Below are 22588 nucleotides of genomic sequence, written 5' to 3'. Positions count from 1 at the left end.
CGGGAGGTGTTGCGCATAAACCTTTGCTTTACGCAGATGATTTTTTATTATTTGTCTCCGACCCCACTAGATCTATGCCTTGCCTCCACAGAATTATTCATTCCTTTTCTAAGTTCTCAGGATACAGATTCAATTGGTCTAAATCCGAAACTTTGGCTCTGATAGCGTACTGCCAAGTAACGGCTTTTCAGCCGGGCGCCTTTCAGTGGCCCAAACAGGGCGTTAAATATTTGGGTATTTTATTCCCAGCAAATCTGTGTGTTTTTGTTAGAGTTAATTTCGACACCTTAGTAAAAAGGTTTTCGAGTGATGCGGGTTACATAGTTGTGTGTAGTAATGTTGGGGAAAAAAATAAATAAATTATGATTTCATGTTTTGATGTTGCATTTTCTGTTATGTTTATGTGAATTGCTGCATGGAATCAATAAAAATTGTTAATAACAAAGTCTGCGCCTTATGCAATTCAAGATTTAACATAGATTCTATTGGACCCCCTCTAGATTGTATAGGCTTGGTCTTTTCATGTAGAAGGCTGGGGATCTGGGATTCATTTGATGGGAAATGGGGCAGCTATTTGGCGTTTTTGGGGGGCTCTCGGGGAGGGGCAGTGGAGAAAGACGCATAGTTTTAAATGTGTGTGATTATATATATATTATACTTATATGTGACCACAGGGATGTTTGTTGAGGGTCATGGTGGGGTGGGGGTGGGGTGGGGTTGGGGATGGTGTAGGGGTAATACTGGGGGTTAAATGATGATTCTGTGTATATGTGTTTTGCTTTTCTTTGTTATCTGTATGAATCAATACAACAATGTTAATCAGAAAAAAGAAATGAGAAGCTACACACTGCATCAGTTAGGGTTAAAAGAAATGTTGCCAGCTGAAACATTTTAATCACTGCAATAATGATCCAATCATAGTCTCTAAAGTATCTGCTTATTTAAATCCAAATGGTGAAATTTTGTTTTTTAATTTATTTTATTTTTTTTGGCCAGGCAGTGTAAATCAATGTATAATTCACTCAAAGACTGATTCATATGTATTTAAAATATGTTTTCATAATATCAGTTCAAGTATGATGTGAAAAGTGACCAGTGCTTTAAAATAAAAATTTGTTGTATAAAATATAATGCTTTTTGCATGGTGATGCGTTTTGCAAATAGCATTGGTTTGATCATCAATACAATAATTATGCAATTCATTATAAATATAAAAAATGTTTTAGGTCTACTCAGTTGTATAAGTTAAACATATAAACGCATAGATAAAAACCATCAGTCTTTATAACCTTCCTCTTACCGTCATGTGGTTCTGTCAGTGTAACTACGGCCAGTTTTCTCTGCAATGCTTTTGTGTTGCTACGCCCTCTGGTGGACGCTACGTTATAACACACCCGTGTTTGAAGTTACGCTTACCACCATTCTTCTGCCGTTAACACATAGAGATTCAAAATAACTGTTCTTTTTTTGTTAAACTTTAATTTAATCAAATCCATCAGTTCATAAAACATTATTAAATGTATTAATATTTCCAGACATAGGCTATTTAACAACTGCTCAGGCTTTGTATTATTCTGACGTGCCTTTCGTTGTCTTAATAAATTATCATGAAGTTGCACAGAATGAAGACTCAATAAAAACCAATATGACCAGATTTAACTTTAAATAGTGAGACTAGCAGTTTGCAAGTTTTCAATTAATCAAACTTCAGCTGCAGTTCAGCAAGCACCCAAGAGTGTTGCAACCACCTTCGTGTTAAGACAACTCCCCTATCCAAGCATATAGCCTATTTACTAACAAACATTGATGACAATAACTTCACAATTAAACACTGTTAATGTACCACTAATATGAGTTTGTAAACAAACACCTCACAGTTACAGACTTTCTCTAGTTGCGTTTGCTGTACGTGTTTCCAGAGTCTGTGTGTTAGGGAGCTGTCCCGTGGCCACAATATTCCAAACCGCAGCACTATGATACAATCACAGTGTCTGATGTGTTCGATGTTGATGGTTATCTCTGTGATGATGGATGTTGCTATGATGATGAGGGTAACCGTGGAGACTGGGATGCTCAATTCCCTCGTTCTGCAACTCTTCCTGTTTGTGGAGACCATGCAGCTTCTGCAACAGCTCAGCAATGAATGCCTGAACACACACACACACGGATAGAGAGAGAGAGAGAGAGAGAGAGAGAGAGAGAGAGAGAGAGAGATTAAAGGTGCACTCAGTAATTTTTTCCTCTTTAAAAAAGTTTACTACCATAGAAATGAATAGTAATTTTGAAACATATGTATAAAATCATTACCACTCACATGAGATGAAGACTCCATTCATAACTTTATAAAAGCTGTTTTATTTTGCATGGAGAGGGTCCCCTCATGGGAGCTGCCATGTTAGGATCACATGATCAGCCGAATACTACTTGCTTAATCTCAGTAACCGCCCTGTTATTGGACACTTTCACATGTGAATTAAATTAATCAGGGCTGATTGTGAATAGTGAATTTCTACAATGGTATCAGTAACTGAAAACTATTGCGTTTGAATGATGCAGCATCCAGGCCCTTAGGTGTACATCTGGATTCCCACTAGGAATCCAGATGTACACACATTAAAAATAGAGTGTACTTAGCAGTTAATGTTTGTAAATTGGTACATATTGCAATTTAGAGGATGCACATAAGAGTTACGTTTGTAAATACTGAAGATAGTGTTATTTTGTATTAGCTAAAAAAATCTAAAAGTCATAGTCCACCCAGTGCTGATTCCCATTATAATCATAATTTTCTAGTCTATTAGCTCTGCTCCCATGATTATAAATAGCATATTATTGGTAGTTGACACTACATACACCTGGAAAGTTGATATGTCCTGCTGTGTGACATGCTATACTCCATCTAAAACTATTGTAAACAGCATTTTGCAAATAATTTTATTATTATTATGCATTCATCTTATGACCTCATATTAAGAGAGAGGGCACATGAAATATTTGTATTTAAATTAATTACACTGCAGGACCATTTGTATTTTAACTAGTGAAGGCAAAAGGGGGTACCAAAATTGAGAAAATCTTAAAAAGAAATTGTGACAAGACCTAAGATATACTGTACACTTTCCTTTATGCATTCGTAGCAATTTTAACCTTCAAACTTGATGCTGAAAAAAAGTCCAATGATATGCTGTGTGTCAAGCACCCATATGTTAAACCAAACCAAACAAAATGTATAGTGATATGAAATGTTACCAAAAGAAACTTTGGGTTGTTTAACTAGCTAAAACTGAGCTTGTAAATACCCTCTGCTGACAGTATGTGTGTTTGAACCAGTAATCATTTAAAGGGGACCTATTATGCAAAATTCACTTTTACATGGTGTTTGAACATAAATGTGAGTCGGCAGTGTGTGTACACAACCACCCTACAATGTTAAAAGTCCACCCGCTCCTCTTTCTTATATTTCTATTAATCAAAAACAGTGTCTCAAAATGACTGGTTTTCGTATCCGCTCTAAAGTGACGTCACTTTAGAGCAGGCCTCGCCCACGATTGGTGACGGACTCCACCCTATTATCATAGATCCTCCCCTGAGTGATCGACACACTGTCCGCCATTTTTTCCGCGCTGGAGCAGCTACAGTGAGAAGAATAATGTCTCAGCTTCGTAAGCATCATAAGTGTTCTGTTGTTGGCTGTAAAAGTGAACATAAGAGTCTTCATGTACTCCCGGCATCAGAGCCACTGAAGACGCAGTGGACAAGTTTTGTTTTTTAAGAAAATGTGCCCCAGAACATACCAAAATTCGTGTATGTTTGTGCGAATAATTTTACACCGGACTGCTTTGTGAATGAGGGTCAATATAAAGCAGGATTTTCACAAATTTGACTCTCAAGCTTGGATCAGTACCAACTGTTCGTGTTCCAGCTTTATATCCTGAAGATGTAAGTATCGCACTTTATATTTTGTGAATGTTTGCAAATCGCCTTTCCGAATGTGCATGTTAGCTGATTCCATGGCTAATGCAGCTAAAGTTACCATTGTCTCTGATTGTATTCACGGAGACCAGAGCTATGTCGTTATAGCTTGTTTGCACATGACGTCACATCACTGCGTTGCTGTAGCGTGAAATGCAGATGGAGGGCAGGAAGTGATTTTCTACATAAGAAGCACTATCACAAACTCCAAATGCCAATGTTTTGCGTCGTTTACAGTTGCGTAAACATTTATGGCTGAACTCCGGTATTTACGGTGTCAGTCATATTGGTTTTGATTTGTTGTTGCTGTAGTATCCGATGGCACAGCCCTCCCCCGGAAAGGGGGCGGGGATCAGCAGCTCATTTGCATTTAAAGAGACACACACGAAAACAGCATGTTTTTGATTCCATCCAAAAAGAGGTATTTACAGCATGGTATAGTAAATGATCTGTGGGGTATTTTGAGCTGAAACTTCACAGACACATTCTGGGGACACCTGAGACTTATATTACATCTTGTAAAAAGGGGCATAATAGGTCTCCTTTAATATGTATACACTGCTGAGCCTCACAATCTTGAACAGTCAAATTGGATATGGTGAGAATTTTGCTCTGGTATGTCTCATTACGTTTTTTCATATGTCAGTGCTCTGTGTTTATGCTTATGTGTGTGAGGTCAGTGCTTTGCTCTGCTGATTCTCCATGATGTGTCAGCACTTCAACGCTAGCTTACCCAGCAACACAAACACACACACAACAAGTATCTGTGCATACATACACATGCACGCACACACTAACCAAAGGGCTGAGAGAGAGTGAACACTGTTAAAGAGCCCTAATGAAAGAATGTCTTTGTACTAATAGAGAGCAAAAGGGACATGGGGAGACAGAGAAAAAGAGAGTGAAAGAACAAATGACCATTGTGAAATCACACAGAAATGAGTGTCAGCCACTGCAATGTCCCTCGGAGAAAGAGAGGGAAAGAGGGATGAAGTGAGCAAAGTTACAAAGAATGAGAAAAGAGAAAGGAGCATAGAGGGGTACTGTGGATGAGTAGACAGAAAGATTCAAATAGAGCAAGAAAAACATTAGGACAGAGAGAGAGAGAGAGAGTACCTCAGTGCTGCTGGTGCAGGTTTGCAGAATCACCTGTGAAACAATGAATTAATTTTGATAATTCTTGATTGTTAATTTAAACTTAATGTTGTGACACTTAATAGTCAATTAAAACTTAACAATGATCCAAATGCAATGTAATAACTTCCCAAAGTGTAAACTAAAGTTGTGTGCATTGTGTACCAACAAAGGGAAATATTAATTGCAGTATATTGTTAGCAGTGCATTTTAGATTTTGGTGAATCAACAGTGCAAGGCATTTAATGTCACCTTCAGTTGGGCATATGTATTAAGACAAAAATAAAATACAGAAGCCGCCAAACTAAAATAAACAATGAATGATGGCAAAAGCTCTTTTTTTCCTGTTGTACTGGTGAATAAGCATTTGTGAATAAACCTTAGTTTTTACACTACCTATATGATTTACTAATGCATGGTATCTTGAAAATTATTAATTTTCATAAAACAAATTGAGAAGGGTATCATTAGCTTTACATTAGTTGACTAGAAGATCTGTCATATATATAAAAAATTAATATTATTTAAATAAAGCACTGAAATGTAAATCATTTCGCAAATCATTGCTTTCCATCATCTTTCATGTCAACAAGCCTTTTCCAACATCACAACTCGGCAAGTTTCCCAATAGTGAATATGACTTCAATTGCTCCATCTGCTCTGAACTCGTAATTATGATATTTCTGACTCCACTTGAAGGCCACATTAGCATAGGATGTGGTGTAAGAGGAGAGGATTATGGGACCTGTAGTTTTTGTGCTCGCTCATCATCATTCGGGAGATCCAACAAATCATCAATGTTCACCTCCTCTGGCATGTCCTGCAACACAAACACAAAAAACCCCACAAAAAATTAGACTTTAAAGCTAAAATACTTAAGTACGCAATGTTTACAAAAATATTAAGGAAACTAATAATATGCCACTGCAAATCTGACATTACGGATAACTATAGAGTAGGGCTGGGTATTGATACAGATTTCTCAATTCGATTTGATTCTGATCTCAGTTCGATTCTATATCAATTCATATGGGTAAATTTCTGATACAATGTCCATTTTGCTTACATATAAAATAAATTCTCTCTCAGCTAATACTCTTAATTATAAAGACACCTTGTAGGCAACCCTTCTAGGTACAATTAGAAAATATTAATTTTACAAATTATATTTTTCATTTGTTTTTCATCAAATTGGTCACATTTTTTATTTTGAAAATTTTTTATATATATTATATATTTTTGGTACATTTTTATTGTTTACTTGCATAATTTGTACTTTTTACATTGATATGTAGAACATGCGCTTAATCGTACTGCCTCTTTAAGACTAGAGGCATCAGCCATTGAGCGCATATAACAAGAGAAGATGTGTATGGTTTCTTTAGCGCATCCATGTGTGATTCGAATTAAATGTTTCTTTTTTGTTGTTTTTAATCAACAACTGACTGTAAAAAAACAGAAAGGGTATTAAAAGAGACATTATTCAATGACATATGGATCCATGGATCTCGTCTTTGGACAAACAGAATGAGTTAAAACAAACTTTTACCCTCGACATGCAGTGCTAATAACTTCTCCACTATACTACTCAATCACTGGATTGTGAAATCTGAATATTTACTAGTCAGTGGCTAATCAAAAACATTTTTAGTCGCACAGCGTGAGATTTGGTCACACATGCGTGTGATTTACTTGCATTGTAGAGGGTTGCCAAAGAGTAAAAGATCGATCTTGGGATTTAAGAACTGATATCGAGATTGTTCAAAATGAAGATCGCGGTGCATCAGAAAATAAATATTTTTACCCAGCTCTAATACAGAGTCCAGTGTAAAACGTAACTCCAACCATTAAAACCGAAAGGACAGAGCTGGTTTCACTGCACAGAAGAGACCTCATATGTTCAATTTCATGACACAATTATCAGTTGTATCTAAAATGTAAATATCAACTTTTCTGTAGTCTTGCACTGAAAAAAAAAAAAAGTTTCAATAGTCCATAATCTCACTGGGAAACTTTCTCCTACACATCAGCTGAATCCCAAGAGCTAAAGAGGAAATTGAGATAACAGATCACATAACATAACTCCCGAGAGACATCACTATTCTCTCTTTCTGTGGGACAGCTTTATAAAACTGCACACTCTCACTACACACACAGTTTATGTTTCAACATCCTGCTTGTTGCTGTTGCTGACTGGTTCTCATGTGGTGCCCATGTAAGGTAGTGGCAGAAACAAGTGATCCCCATCTCTACTGAGGGACAGAAAGCAATACCTCTAGAGGTCTGGTCCTCTTCTCCTTTTATGGGCAGCCAACTTGGATCACTGAACAACTAATAGCTTTCTCTGAGAGATATGCACTTCACAGCATCCATCACACTCTTACACCAACAAAGACTGTAGGCTTTACTTTTGTTTATTAGGAGATTAATACACACTCAAAGAACAATTTCTCCCACTCCATGTAAAGATACAGAGGCAGACATTAGCACCTGATATTTCTCATTCGTTAGATTTGGAGGGAATATTTTTACAAGTTGCCAATATAGAAATGTGTTATCAACATTGTATAATATAATTCAGCAGATAAATAGCACCAGCAGATACAAATGAACTCAAACTGAAAATATTCTAATGTAGAAGCAGCCTTGCATTTATCAGAGTGGTGCAACTCATTTCTCATTATTTCAAGTGAATGAGAATTACCATTCCTATTCTCCAGAAACGTATTCTGTCTACAGTCACTTTGTAGAACCAAAATGGACATACATTTAGAAGGATTGATCCATGGCTGCATATTATGGCCTTTAGAACAAACCAAGCTTGTTTCTGTAAACAACTGTACTATGGTATTAAAGGAATATTCCAGGTTCAATTCAAGTTAAGCTCAATCGACAGCATTTGTGGCATATTGTTGATTACCACAAAAAATAATTTTCGACTTGTCCCTCCTTTAAAAAAAAAAAAAAAAAAAAAGCAAAATACGAGGATACAGTGAGGCACTTACAATAGAAGTGAATGTAAATTTTTGGTGAGTTTAAATACAGAAATGTGAAACTTAGAACTTTATAAAAGCACTTACATTAATTCTTCTGTTAAAACTCAAGTATTATTTGAGCTGTCATTTTAGGGTTTTAGGGTTTGTTGACAACATCGTCATGGCAATGTTGTAAATTTACAAAGAAAAGGTTAGTAAGTGATTTTATTACACTAAATTCATGTTAACCTGTGTATGTTTTATGTCTTGTGGCTTTGAAACTCTTGAGTATTTTAATGTTTACGGATTGGCCCCATTCACTTCCATTGTAAATGTCTCACTGTAACCCTGATTTTTTTTTTTCTGATTAACATTTTTTATTGATTCATATAGATAACAAAGAAAAGCAAAACACATATACACAGAATCAACATTTAACTCCCACTACTACCCCTCCCTCCCTAACCCCACCATGACCCTCAACAACATCCCTGTGGTCACACATGATTATAGACACACACACAAAAAAATAAACACAAAGATTTAAAACTAAACTTCTCTCTCCACTGCTCCTCCCCGAGAGCCCTCCAAAAACACCAAATAGCTGCCCCATTTCCCATCAAACGAATCCCAATTTCCCAGCCTTCTACATGACGCTTCCTCGAAAGCTGCCACCCTCCCCATCTCCGTGCACCATTCTTGAAATGAGGGCTCTCCAGCCGACTTCCAACCCTATTTTTGCTTTTTTTTAAAGAAAAGGTGGGGCAAGTCAAAATGTATTTGTGGTTATCAATATTATGCTACAAATACTGTCGACTGAGCTTAACTTGTATTGAAGCCGGAATATTTCTTTAAACTACCCTGAAATAAGAAGCTTCTGACATGAAAGATACATTTTAAGAGGTGAAAAGGTGAATGTGTTTTTCAGCACAACTCCAAGTGCTGTGTGTATCAATTGTTGAATTCTGATGCAGTTCTGTGGTCAGCTCTTTGGAGAAGGAACTGATGCACATTTTAGCAATCAAAACCTTTCAAAATAACGTTTGAACCAGACTTCACTTCAACGGCTACTCAATCTGAGTTCATGCAAATTCACTTGTATTATATAGAGCCTGATTTGTGAAAACTTTCACAATCACATTTGCTCCGTTTGATTGCGTCTTACTGCTCTACCCCCATTGCCTTGTGTAATAATAACAAATAAGCTGTGTCGATGGATAAAGCCATCAGAGAAATCAGCTTATAATTCTAAAAACTGACAATCTAGATGGGTCATAGTAGGCTCAAATAGACCTAAATGATTTGTGAATTTTTTCTCAGATCAGTTTTCGTCTCTTAACCCTTTTTTGAGTTCTTGAGTCAACAGTTTACATGATAATTATGAAGGAAAAACACTATTTTCTCACAAAACTGGATTTGTGAAAACTTTCACAGATCTATTTGACTCATTGTCATGGCTTCATGCATATTGGCATTGTGAAATATGAATAAAATAAGCCATAAAACCAATACACTTCTTATAATTCTCCAAAATTACCATCTAGATGGGTCACACTAGTCTTAAATAGACCATCCTGATGAGTGAATTTTTTCACAGATCAGTTTTTGTCTCTTGGTTGAGTTCTTGAGTCAACAGTTTACCTGAAAAATCAGTGTTATAAGCATTGAAAGGTCACATTCTTGAAACACATGATAATTATGATGGGAAAACAATCCTTTTACACAAAACTGGCTTTGTGAAAACTTTTGCAGATTGATTTAACTCATTTTGATGGCTTCATGCATATTGGCATTGTGAAAAATTAAGGATGTAAGCCAAAAAAGTAATAAAAGTCCTAAAACTAAAAACTGAGCACCTAGACGGGCCATAGTAGGCTCAAATAGACCTTCATGATTTGTGATTTTTTTTTCACAGCTCAGTTTTTGTCATTTAACCAGTTTTTGAGTTCTGGATTCAACAGTTTTCCTGAAAAATCAGTGTTATAGGCTTTGAGAGGACACATTCTTGAAACACAATAGTTTTACACAAAACTGGATATTGAAAATTTCAGAGATTGATTTGACTCTGTTTGATGGCTTTGGTTTGTTGTTGACAAATAAAATTTTGATATGGGTGATATGTCAACTAGCTAGTCATTTTATTTAACCCTTGTGTTCGGGTCATTTTTGACCCATTTTGTTATGGTTTCTTTAATAAAAATGGTTTCATTCATCTCAGAGGCCATCTGAACTCACAAAAAAATTGGACTGGATTTGATGAGTTCAGGCCGCGTGACAAAAAAGTAACACTCGTGGTGTTCCAGGTCATTTTTGACCTACCATAGGAAATTAATGGGAAAGACTAAAACACAGAGCAATTACAACACTAAGCCTGTAACACTGATTTTTCAGGTAAACTGTTGACTCAAGGTTTCAAAAAAGGTTTAAATGACAAAAACTGATGTGTGAAAAAATTCACAAATCATGAAGGTCTATTTAAGCCTAGTGTGACCCGTCTAGGTGGTCATTTTGTAGAATTATAAGACATTTATTGGTTTTATGGTTTAGTTAATGAGTATTTCACAATGCCAATATGCAAGAAACCATCAAACTGAGTAAATTCAATCTGTTAAAGTTTTCACAAATCCAGTTGTGTGAAACTAGTGTTTTTCTATCATAATTATCATGTGTTTGCAGAATGTGACCTCTCAAAGCCTATAACACTGATTTTTCAGGTAAACTGTTGACTCAAGAACTCAAATAAGGGTTAAGAGACAAAAACTGATCTGTGAAAAATTCACAAATCATTTAGGTCTATTTGAGCCTACTATGACCCATCTAGATTGTCAGTTTTTAGAATTATAAGGTGATTTCTCTGATGGCTTTATCCATTGACACAGCCTATTTGTTGTTATTACACAAGACAATGGGGGTAGAGCAGTAAGACGCAATCAAACACAAGCAAATGTGATTGTGAAAGTTTTCATGCACATGCAACATTATTTACATGTCTACGACAGCGCATAGCGAGTTTAAAGCCAATCAAAGTCTGAATTTCAAACCGCAAACTATCTTTACCGCGGTTTGAACCAGCATGTCTTTCCACATTACTTTGTTTGAAAACCACTGACATGACGTCCGTTCATTTCTTTTATAAGTGTTGCGTCACACTTCATAAGTTTATGATACAAAATGAGATTTAGTCAACCTGTAGCCTCAAGCGTAGAGTCGTCAACAACACACCTGTGAGGACGCGCCTGTGGGGAGACTCACCTTGCCCTCGTACAGCTTGTCAAGCGCCTCGTCGATCCATTTCTCCACGTCCAGCCTTTTCTGAAGCTCCTTGCGGTTGTATTTTACCGTAACGCGCGCTTGTCTCTTTTGCAGATTCAGCCCGTGCTCTCTAGCGGTGCCTAGCCCCGGGGAATGAGAATGATGTATCTCCTCTAAACCCGGGGAATGACCGGTATGTGTTTGCTCTGCCATGTTTCATGTGCCTGCACTTGTCTGAGAATGAGCGTGTGCTGGAGCGCGCGGACGGAAGAAGCTGAACGCTGAGTGGCGTGCGCTCGTGATGAGGTTATACTCGACAATAGTGGATTCAATAATAACTGAGTCAGCACTAAATATATGATATTTTAATTTTTTGGGGACACATGAAAAAAAAATCTGTAAGGAAACATCCTTCAGAAAGAGCACAGAGAATGAGGTGTTTCTTATATAATTTACTTCAGACTTTCGTTAAAGTAACAAACTCATATACAAAATAAATTAACATTAATTCTTTACAAAGACAAGACGATGATTGAAAGCAAAAGTACAAAAATGCAAAATAGAAACTTAGGCATAAATTAATGGGAAATGTCTGGCAGAAGAAATAAACATTCATTAGACATAAACTCCTTTGAAAAATCTGTTTTCATGTAATTTAACATAACCAGTGACACACATTTCCTCGTATCAGTCGAGGAAGAAAACACACTGCTTAAAAAGCAATACAAAACATGAGGAAAACCTTCCCATTTGGTCTTAAGAACATAGTTTTATCATATTCATGACTGTGTTCTGCTTGCTTCCATTCTCCACACACACACACACACACACACACACACACACACATACACACATACATACATACATACTGTATATACAAGGGCGTAGATTTGATTTGAATATGGGGGGGGGGGGGGGCATCTAGGGTGTACTTGCTTGTTTTGATTATTCGGGGGGTTATCTCCCCCCTGGAAACTACGCTCCTGTGTGTGTGTGTATGTGTATGTGTATATATATATATATATATTATTAATACATGGTTGCTGGCAGATAAAGCTGTGTGAAAACATTCTGACAAACTTACAGTAAAAAAAAGAATTAAGGTGTTATTCTTACAGTAAACTGAGGCCAGAGTTTGACTGGAGAGCATTTAACCTTGTCATGCTCTTCTGTTTTTCTCTCTTAGAGGTATTTCCTTACTTAGTTCTCTTAGAGTTATTTTAATTCCTTTATCTTTGTATAAAGATATCAGTTCTGTAACCTAAGTCTTTTTCAGCTTTAAAGGAATATTCCGGGTTCAATACAAGTTAAGCTCGATCGACAGCATTTGTGACATAATGTTGATTACCACAAAAATTGATCTTGAATTGCTCCTTTCTTTCTTAAAAAAAAAAGAAGCAAAAACAACTTAAATGGAAGTGAATGGGGCCAATCCATAAACATTAAAATACTCACTGTTTCAAAAGTATAGCCACAAGACATAAACAATTAGCATGTTAACATGATTTTAGTGTTATAAAATCGCTTAACCTTTTCTGTGTAAAGTTATAGCCAATTTTACAACTTCATTGCCATGACAATGTAGTCAATAAACTCTAAAACGAACTTTACAGGTCAAATAATACATGAGTTTTAACAGAAGAATTAATGTAAGTGCTTTAACAAAATTGTAAGCTTCATATTTCTCCATTTAAACCCTCCAAAAATTGGCCCCATTCACTTCCATTGTAAGTGCCTCACTTTAACCTTGATTTTTTTTCTTTTTTTTAAAGAAAAGGAGGGACGAGTCGAAATTATTTTTGTGGTCATCAACATTATGCCACAGATGCTGTCAATTGTGCTTTACTTGTATTGAACACGGAATATTCCTATAAGGGCTCTGTGTCTGTCTTCATATGAAAACAGATTCACAGAGCCAAGCATTTTTTGGTTTACAGAGTTTTCCACCTATACAGATGGCAAAGGTCCAATCCCTTATTCAGTTGTTAATACATCATTCATTCATTCATTTGTTCACTTATGCATTCATTCATAAAAATTAAGACAAAAGCAAGTGCTAAATCCAGATTCTTATCCCTGCATGTGAGTGTATGTACATGAACATATTTGTGTGTTTCTGTGTATATCTTATGCATACAGTATGCATACAGTAGTATGTATATGCATGAGCATGTTTGTGTATTTATAGCCATTTACACACATTTTTGTCTGTGTTGTCTCATCTAAGCCCTCCTCCAGTGCTCCACAGGAAGTCCTGCCCAGCAGGCAGCGTGTTAGAGCCAGCCAATGAGAGACTGAGTCTGTCTACAGTGTTGCAGGGTTTCACCTGACTCGCAGAGTGACTGAAGTCTCTGTCATAGGGATAGTGCTGCCTGTCTAAATTATTCACCGTCTCCAAATCATTAAACACAGAATCGCACAGCTGCTGTCTGCGCAGCCTATGCCTCCTCCTCCTGATCACAACCAGTGCCACACACACTCCCAAAAACACAGCCAACAAACCTAACACGCATGAGACTGCCACTGTTGAAGGTGAGGTTCGCCCAGACCGGGGAGCCATCAGCTCCAAACCTGCCTGCACAGGAAACTCGCAGGTCAGACCCATGAACCCAGGCACACACTGACACACTGGCCCTGTGAAGTGTGTGAAGCATGTTCCTCCATGTAAACATGGGCTTGTGAGACAAGCGTCTGCCTGGAGGCTGCAGTTTTTTCCAGTGAAGCCCATTGTACAGGTGCAGGTGTAGTCATTAATGCCATCAATGCAGGTTCCAGCATTTTGACACGTAAAGGGAGCACAGTCATCAATATTTGTTTCACATCGAGGGCCAGTGAAACCAGGGCGACAACGACACAGAACGCTAGCACCCAGATCCACACACTCACCGCCTTCAACAAGAGAGAAACCATTGATTAGATATGACTAGGTGTAGAAGAGAGGAGCATTACACTGCATACTGAGCATGTGTACACTGAAAAAAAGGGAAAGCAGCTCTACTGAAAATGCTAAACCAGAACACTTGAGATCAACTTAATACATTTATGTTTGACATGAGAACATAATTATATTGCATAAAGTCCAAGTGATATTCAACACAGTCATCAAAAAATGATATGATCATATTGTTATGAAATGTTTAAATGGATTCAGACTTCTAACAGATGGTGTTCACTCATCATGATTTTTACTGCTTGCTCAGTTAACTTATTTAAAATGAGCTAATGCAACACAATTATTTAGCATTTGGTCTCAACTTGATTTCATCGTGTACAATCCATCTATGTTCACTTAATCCAATTGTGTTAGTTATTCTGTTAATAATATTTGTTGCATCAATGTATTGCTGAAGCCGGGCAGGGGATTTCCAGTTCCCAGCATGCTTTGCATGGGACTGGATTGGGGGAGCACATTTTAAAATTAATTAAACACATTTAAAACAAAGTGTTATTTTAATTTATTCTATGCTAAATAAATGCAAGTAGGAGACTTGTTAGTGTTTAATGTTATGTTATGTTGGGATTTAGAGGAGTTTGTTTAATTCTTTTGGAGTTTACCATTGTGGAGAAGAGTGGGGCTAATGGTTAGGTTGAAGTTGGTTATGTTACTATTGAAAAATCAGTGTGTATTGCTTAACTCATGAAGAAAATACTAAGGGGTCATCAGTATGATGATTGATTTGTAAACTCTCAGCAGCACCATACTTGTTATACAGTACAAATATATATATATATATATATATATATATATATATATATATATATATATATATATATATATATATATATATATATATATGTTTAAGTGATTTTTGCTAGCAAGTAACAAGAAGCAAAGTTCAACTGAGTTATTAGAACAGACTAAGTTTAAGTCAAGTTAACTCAGCTCAATAACTCAAAGGTTTTTGCTACACAAATTATTTAGGTTTTCGCTACACAAAATATTTGAGTGGAGCCTACATTTGAATTTCATATCAAAGAAACTCATATTCATTGTGCAGAACCAATGTCCACAACTGAATTAAGTTAAACCAACTTTTTTTTTTGGTGTGTGGTTGCGTATGAATGTTTAGAGTTGCAACCATTTATAACATGGCTCTCTGGAATACTTTTATATCACTAGTATCAGTCTCTTCTCATAAAAAAAAATAATTTCAACTCAAATTGATATTTCATGTATCTATTTATTTGATTAGTAGTCATGTCATAAGCGGGTTAACGTACAGTCAGCTGGCCATTATCAGGAAATACACCCCTTCAGGGTGATACAAGAACCCTCCGCTTCATCTGATCATCCTTTCTAGGTTTATTTTCTGATAATGACTGCCTGACTGTACATTATGCCTTACTCAGTGTTGTTTCATTCAGTCTGTCTCACCATTAGCGCATGGTTTGTGGCTGCAGCGGTCCAGTCTCTTCTCACAGTTGGATCCAGTAAAGGTTGGGGGGCAGCGGCAGATGTAGCCACCAGTGACTTTCTCCTCACATGTCCCTCCGTTAAAGCAGGGGTCATCCGCACAAGTCATCGCAATGATCTCACAGTTCTTCCCATAGAATCCCTGAGGACATGTACAGGAGTAATCATTCTCCAAATCCTGCAGTGAAAGACAAAAAATATATATTAATGAAGTATAAACACTAAAGTTGTTGAGGTCTTAAAAACTTTAATTCCACAGTCCTTTAATTCCCAGGGCCTGGGATTTTTTATTTTATTTTTTAAGGCTGGGCAATGAGACCCAGTAGGGGGGACCTTAGTGCCCCCCAATCATAGGGCCTGGAGCAACGTTCCAATTGTTCCCCTCTGAAGAAAGCCCTGATCCAAAGTGCATACAAAGCAAAGCACATAACAGATCATATTTAATTAACTTAAATTACAAGGTAAGTTTTTTTCTGAGTTTAAGCTTAGTTTGAGTTTGTGTAGAATTGTATGAAGTGTATGACTTGACATTTAGTTAAACATTGATGTATACTTATACTGTATATGGGTCTAAAAGACTTAACATACTCTTGAGTATTAAAGGAATATTTCAAGTTCAATACATGTTAAGCTGAATCTACAGCATTTGTGGCATAATATTGATTACCACAAAAATGAATTTCGACTTGTTCCTTTCTTTTGTTTAAAACCCCCAAAAAAACTTAGCGAATGGGGTCAATCTGTAAACAAAGTAAAGCCACAAGACAAACAATGTGTGTAAACACTTATTAACCTTTTCTGTGTAAAGTTATAGCCACTTTGTTGCTATGATAATTTAATGTCAACAAACCCTAAAACGATGATTTAAACAACTTTACAGCTCAAATAATACATGAGTTTTAACAGAATTAATGTAAGTGCTTTTATAAAATTATAAGCTTCACATTTCTGCATTTAAACCCTCCAAAAATTGGCCCCATTCACTTCCAGTGTAAGTGTCTCACTGTAACTTCAATTTGTGGTTTTTTTTGTTTTTTGTTTTTTATTTTTTTTAAAGAAAAGGAGGGACGAGTCGATTTTTTTTTTGATTTTTTTTTTTTGTGGTAATCAACATTATGCCACAAATACTGTCGATTGGGCTTAACTTGTATTGAACACAGAATATTCTTACAGGCTCACTTTAACTGCTATTTGAATTAAAATATGTATGTGAATGCACCTTAAATGCAGGCATGATACTGATGATGGTGTGATGTATATTTAAGAAATCTCATCATGGTTAGACTTACGTTGCAACTGCCGCCATTCTTGCAGGGGTTACAGTCACACTCGTTAATCTCCAGTTCACAGTTTGTGCCACCATATCCTGGCCGGCAGGTGCAGGTGTAGCTGCCCTGTCCAGTGTTGGTGCAGGTGGCGCCATTAGCACAGGGTTTATGGTTAGTGCAATAGTTGAGGTCCTGGTTACAGAAGAGGCCGCCCCAACCCTCCTTACATACACACTGCCACGGCTGCGAGCAGGTCCCATGCAGGCAGCCAGGGTAATGTACACACTCACTGCAGGATGGCCCTTGCCATCCCAGACGACACTTACACTCACCGGGTGACTCACAGTAACCGTGTCGCTCACTGCAGTCAGAAGAGCAGATGGCTGTGGGAGGAAAGAGGGGGGGTGTTGGGGGGTTACTTACACCACACACACACACCACGCCTCCTGGAGAGGGCAGATGAATGGGTTTGTTAAGAGTTGGGGCAAGCAGCTGGTGAGCTGACAGAGGTAATGCAATCTTTTGTATGTGAGCTACGGACAAGCGTGCACACACACGCACACATAGAACGACTCTCTAGCATGTTTCTGTTGAGTTTCTTTGTTCAGCTGAACAAAAGAAGAGCAGAAGCTCTGGAGGAATTGCTCAGCCTCCATCAGACACACACACAAAGATATGAAGTGCAGATAAGGGGGATGTATTGTGGCTGCTCAGGTTTAAACACACACACCCCATCATTCACACTCACTCATAAATACAGAGTGATCAGGAAGGGGGTGGACCAGATATCAGACCAGACATGGTATCCCAAAGGACTGAACAGATCTCTGACCATCTGACAAACACAAAGATATACAAACAGGTGTTACTTACGGTCAGAGCAGTAGTCTCCCTGCCATCCTTGCAGGCATTCCCGGTTCCCGTTCTCATCACAGGTGTAGTGTCCCAGTGTGTCATCACGGGGACGGCAGTAATCTGAACATGCCTCGCCGAAGTAAAAGTCATCGCAGAAAACGTGATAAGAGTAACGTAGCTCACTCTGCTCGCCAAAATGAACATCCTGCGACCAGTCTTCCCCAATCGCCAAGCGTCTTCGTGTTGCTAAACGACTAATCAGATTGTTTTGATTCTCTATTGTAGAAAATTAAGGGCAAATTTCTGTTTAATAAGTGGTGAATAAATAAAATTAATTCTAAAAATAAAAACTATTTAGTAATGGATCATATTTGCTTTCTGTCAAGCTGCTATAAGATCTCTGAAACAGGCTGACCCACCTATGTAGTCATGATGCTCTTTGGGAGACTCTGCAGTCCATGCCTCAATAATAAGAGAGAATGTCCCCTGAAGAGAACAAGATGTGTTGGTACAAATCTTTTATAAACTTTGGTCAAATGATCTTTGCTTATTCTGGATGATGAAACTGAAAAGCTAATCAATAACTAAACATTCTCTGCAGTCTATTTTAATGAACTGATATTTTCAGACTGTTGTTTTATATGATTGTTTATCCTCGTTTGTATACATGTTGAGTAGTAGATTACACTAGTACCATATGTTTGACTGAGGGCACCCAGATAAATAGGTTGTAATACAAAAATGATGTAGGCCCATCTATCATCTTAATAATGAACTCAGATCAGCTTACTAAATAAACCATGAAACACCATGTAGGCCTATAAATTAAATGTTATAGTTTGTATCTATACTTAGGGGCCGTTCACACCGAAAGCGTCATGCGTCCTTCTGTGCTGTTTTTCAGTTGTTTTTCTATGTAAACATGTTTTTTAGTTTTTTAGACGCTGTGTCAAGATAAAAATAACGTCAACTTGCATTCTGTAGCTTTTTTAGCGCAAGAACGAGTTCGGTCTGAACGGCCCCTTAATTCACTCTGTAATGTTACAAATGTCAACAAATGTTACCGGCCACTTGAAGTGAAAAGGCACTCGGATGGCTGCGCTGTTGGATATAGAGTTCTGGTCCGCCCGGAGGACACTGGTCTGACCCGTCCCGAAAGTGCACGGTGGTTCGGCAGAGATGACGTCCTCTGAATGTTTGAGACAAATCCTGAAAAAGATGTTGCACTCTCGCGTCCTCCTGCAGAAGCGGCGTGTTGTGCTGAACGAGTGAACTTTCAATTCAAATACACCCGATGAGGCCACCTGTCCAAGAACAGAGAAATCATAGGTGAGTCCTACCTCTTCTGATACAAATAAACAGGGAAACTACAAACTCATAATAAAGATAAAATGAACAGATAGAATAAATGTAAGCTTTGATGTGGTCCCTTACCAACTGTAAAAACGACAGAGCCAGCAGGCAGTACAAAGACAGATGCGCCATCTCGCTCAATGTCAAATTAATCCAAAAGTTTATAACACGCGGGACTCTTCATCCGTTACTTCCAAAGCTTCACAAAGTGTTTGGAGTTCAAGGAAAAAAAAAAAACGTATATGTCTTTGTTCGAAATCCTTGGCACATCCATGAAAGTCCACTGTGTCCTGCTTTCACCTCCGTTCTTCGGCGCGCTGCAGTTTGTCTTCATTGAATGTCTTGATGAATGGGCACCATTATATACGTCTTGACCACCCCCCCCCTCCCCCCCCTCCCCCAATGACGTCAGAAAGGACATATGGCGTAATACTGGCCTGATTCAATTGATCCGCTCTATGTGACAGCGGTGTTGATGGGGTTGAAGGTGCCTCGCTACTATCAACATAGGGAATTTTAATAACAGTTGTGGACCAGATGGGCACGAGTTGCTGCAGAATGCAATGCAAATGGTTTCCTACTTCTTCTTTTATATATATATATATATATATATATATATATATATATATATATATATATATATATATATATATATAAATTATTATTATTATTAGGGTAAAACGACGGCTAAAGCTACACCTTAAGGATTTATATATATATATATATATATATATATATATATATATATATATATATATATATATATATATATATATATATATATATATATATATATATATATATATATATATATATATATATATTTTTTTTTTTTTTATATATATTTTTTTATTTATTTTTTTATTATTATTTTTGTATTATTTTTTCTGAAAATTTCTGCTGAACCCCCTGGCAATCCCTGGCTTAAATAATTACTTTCATAATTAATCATAAAAAAATAATAATCATATTTTAAATAATTAATTAATAAATAATTATAATAATAAAATTGTAAATAATATTAATAAAAATAATTATTACTATGTTATGCTTTGGTACTGGGTAATTTCTTTTTTATATACAATCTATATTTCTAAAATTCCGCTGACTGCAACAGTAAGATAAATAATCTTGTTGGTTTTGACATAGCCTAAAAAAAACTTTTTGTTTCTGATTTTATTTTATATTGCTTTCACTGCTTTTTTGCCTCCGTAGGAAGCTACTTTTCCTGATAGCGCACGTTTCGGTTTTCAATACTTTCCTCCCCCAAACACACACACACACACACACACACACACACACACTTTTATTGGGTGGTCACACTGGCGCGTGCGGGCAGGGGGAGGCCATAACTTTTAATTTGCAATGTTCTTTGTGTCTGCGGGCAAAAATGTGTGTGTGTGTGTGTGTGTGTGTGTGTGTGTGTGTGTGTGTGTGTGTGTGTGTGTGTGTCTTTTGTTGTACAGTGCATGCAGAGACGCACAGACTTCTCTGGAGGTCAACCCCAACAGCTGTGTGTTAACAGGCGGCACATGGTCACTTACTGTCCGCCTCAAACCGCACAGACTCACCCAACCGACATCTGTTGCAATGGGCAAAACTCTTATAGTCATTCAACTTGCATTATTTATAACGTATTTTTAATGTACGTGATTTATAAAATGTAGCCATGGATAGTTAATATTTTGTAGATTATTGCTAGATTGATATGGAACAAAGGAAAAACTGATAGAGAACATCCTAAACTTTAAGCTTATGTTCTTAAATTTTCATATAAACTGAGTGGACTTCTATATTACTTCTACATTCAAGGGTAGCTGAAGTTGGGATGCTAATGTGTATGTTTGTGGTCAGTCGCGCACGAGATTGCTGTTGTTATGGTAATGAGTGGCGCGTGTCTCGGAGCTCTTTCATTAAGTCATAACCACAATGCTTCTCTTTTAATGTCTTTTAAAATACCTCATAAATAATTGCTCAAAGACCACAGATACTTGTACAGAAATATACAAAGTGTGTAAGTGAACAGTCAGTCAGGGAACACAGAGAAGCAGAGGCACTTAACTAGTGTTGTATTCGCCTCTTTTTAGCACATTTAGATGTATTGGCAAATATTTAATGCCAGTGTGTAACCTTCTTGTCTTCTGTGGGAGAGAACTGTGGATGAGTCAGGTGAGAAAAAGAATAAAAAGCAAGATTGGATAGGAGGTTGAGATCAATAACAATATAAAGATTGATTAGGATATTCTACACCAGATGCAGTTATGGAAGCCAGCACCCATGCAACACATACAGGCATAATTTCTGTGGAACTGTGAGCTTGTAGGACTTCAGTAGATGCAAAGGTCATCAAAGTTGGTCTGCAGAATAAAAGTTTTTAATATACAGGAAAGTGAGAGAATATCTTCGGTGATAGCGGTTAAAGGAATAGAAAAAAATCTGTCATCATTTACTCACCCTCATGTTGTTTCAAACCCATGTGACTCTTTTTTCCATGGAACACAAAAGGAGGTGTGGAGATGTTAGGCAGAATGTTAATTTCACTCACTGTTCACTTTCATTGTCGAGGCAAAATGATGAATGGTGAATGGTGACTGAGACAAACATTCTGCTTAACATTTCCTTTTGTTCCACAGAACAACATGTGGGTGAGTAAGGTCCCTTCAAAGATAGCCTTTTGATTAATGGTCCAGTCTGCCAATCTGCCCCATAGTCACCACACAGTTTACTACTTGCTATCAGTCACTATAGATAAAACATACAATATCTGAGAAAAGTTAGATACAGTGGCAAGAAAAAGTATATGAACCCTTTGAAATTAGCTGGTTTTCTGCATTAATTGGCCATAAAATATGATCTCATCTTCATCAAAGTCACAAGTATAGACAAACACAATGTGCTTAAGCTAACAACACACAAACAATTATAATCTTTCATGTCTCTATTGAACACATCCCATTAAACATTCACGGTGCGGTGGAAAAAGTAAGTAGGATTTAATATCTGGTCGATCCTTTTGTGGCAGCAATAACCTCAACCAAGCGTTTCTGGTAGCTGCGGATTAGACCTGCACAACATACAGAAGGAATTTTGGACCATTCTTCCTTACAGAACTGCTTCAGCTCAGCCATATTTTTATGATGTCTGAGAAGTCATTCCACAGCATCTCTATTGGGTTAAGGTCTGGGCTGTGACTGGGCCACTCCAAAAGGTGGATTTTCTTTTTTTGAAGCCATTCTGTAGTGGATTTACTTCATTGTTTAAGGTCATTGTCTTGCTGCATCACCCAGCTTCTTCTGAGGTTCAGCTGGCGCACAGCCACCCTGACATTATCCTGTAGGATATCTTGATAAACTTGAGAATTAATT

The 22588-nt window shown here is 37.2% G+C and overlaps 2 protein-coding genes across 2 annotated transcripts; both read right to left on the bottom strand.

Moving 5' to 3' along the window:
* Window positions 1–1455: 1455 nt before the first annotated feature.
* Window positions 1456–11620, bottom strand: LOC127417908 (protein phosphatase 1 regulatory subunit 14A-like). Its single transcript, XM_051658174.1, has 4 exons — window positions 11334–11620; window positions 5852–5926; window positions 5089–5121; window positions 1456–2147 (listed from the first exon to the last, which is right to left on the bottom strand). The coding sequence occupies exons 1-4, from the start codon at window positions 11544–11546 to the stop codon at window positions 1983–1985; spliced, it is 486 nt and encodes a 161-aa protein (XP_051514134.1). The 5' UTR covers window positions 11547–11620; the 3' UTR covers window positions 1456–1982.
* A 675-nt stretch (window positions 11621–12295) lies between these two features.
* On the bottom strand, window positions 12296–19366 carry LOC127417831 (delta-like protein B). The gene is made up of 7 exons (XM_051658077.1): window positions 19305–19366; window positions 18935–19174; window positions 18290–18356; window positions 17889–18146; window positions 17037–17398; window positions 15709–15925; window positions 12296–14222 (listed from the first exon to the last, which is right to left on the bottom strand). Exons 1-7 carry the CDS (start codon window positions 19353–19355, stop codon window positions 13552–13554), a joined length of 1866 nt encoding a protein of 621 aa, XP_051514037.1. The 5' UTR covers window positions 19356–19366; the 3' UTR covers window positions 12296–13551.
* Window positions 19367–22588: the final 3222 nt, after the last annotated feature.

The sequence above is a fragment of the Myxocyprinus asiaticus genome, chromosome 3 (genome assembly GCF_019703515.2).
Source record: "Myxocyprinus asiaticus isolate MX2 ecotype Aquarium Trade chromosome 3, UBuf_Myxa_2, whole genome shotgun sequence".
In the NCBI taxonomy this organism is placed as follows: domain Eukaryota; kingdom Metazoa; phylum Chordata; class Actinopteri; order Cypriniformes; family Catostomidae; genus Myxocyprinus; species Myxocyprinus asiaticus.
Note: the sequence above shows the minus strand (reverse complement) of the source record. Positions and strands in the feature narration are given on the sequence as shown.

What these genes read in the sequence shown, in the direction of transcription:
- LOC127417831 (XM_051658077.1), bottom strand. Translation starts at nt 19,355, where the DNA reads ATGGCGCATCTGTCTTTGTACTGCCTGCTGGCTCTGTCGTTTTTACAG. An exon ending in CTCTGTCGTTTTTACAGTTG is followed by an intron (nt 19,175 to 19,304) that starts GTAAGGGACCAC and finishes GTTCTTGGACAG; the next exon opens with GTGGCCTCATCGGGTGTATT. An exon ending in CCACAAACCATGCGCTAATG is followed by an intron (nt 14,223 to 15,708) that starts GTGAGACAGACT and finishes CTCTTGTTGAAG; the next exon opens with GCGGTGAGTGTGTGGATCTG.
- LOC127417908 (XM_051658174.1), bottom strand. Translation starts at nt 11,546, where the DNA reads ATGGCAGAGCAAACACATACCGGTCATTCCCCGGGTTTAGAGGAGATA. An exon ending in ACAAGCTGTACGAGGGCAAG is followed by an intron (nt 5,927 to 11,333) that starts GTGAGTCTCCCC and finishes TTTGTGTTGCAG; the next exon opens with GACATGCCAGAGGAGGTGAA. An exon ending in CCTGCACCAGCAGCACTGAG is followed by an intron (nt 2,148 to 5,088) that starts GTACTCTCTCTC and finishes GTGTGTGTTCAG; the next exon opens with GCATTCATTGCTGAGCTGTT.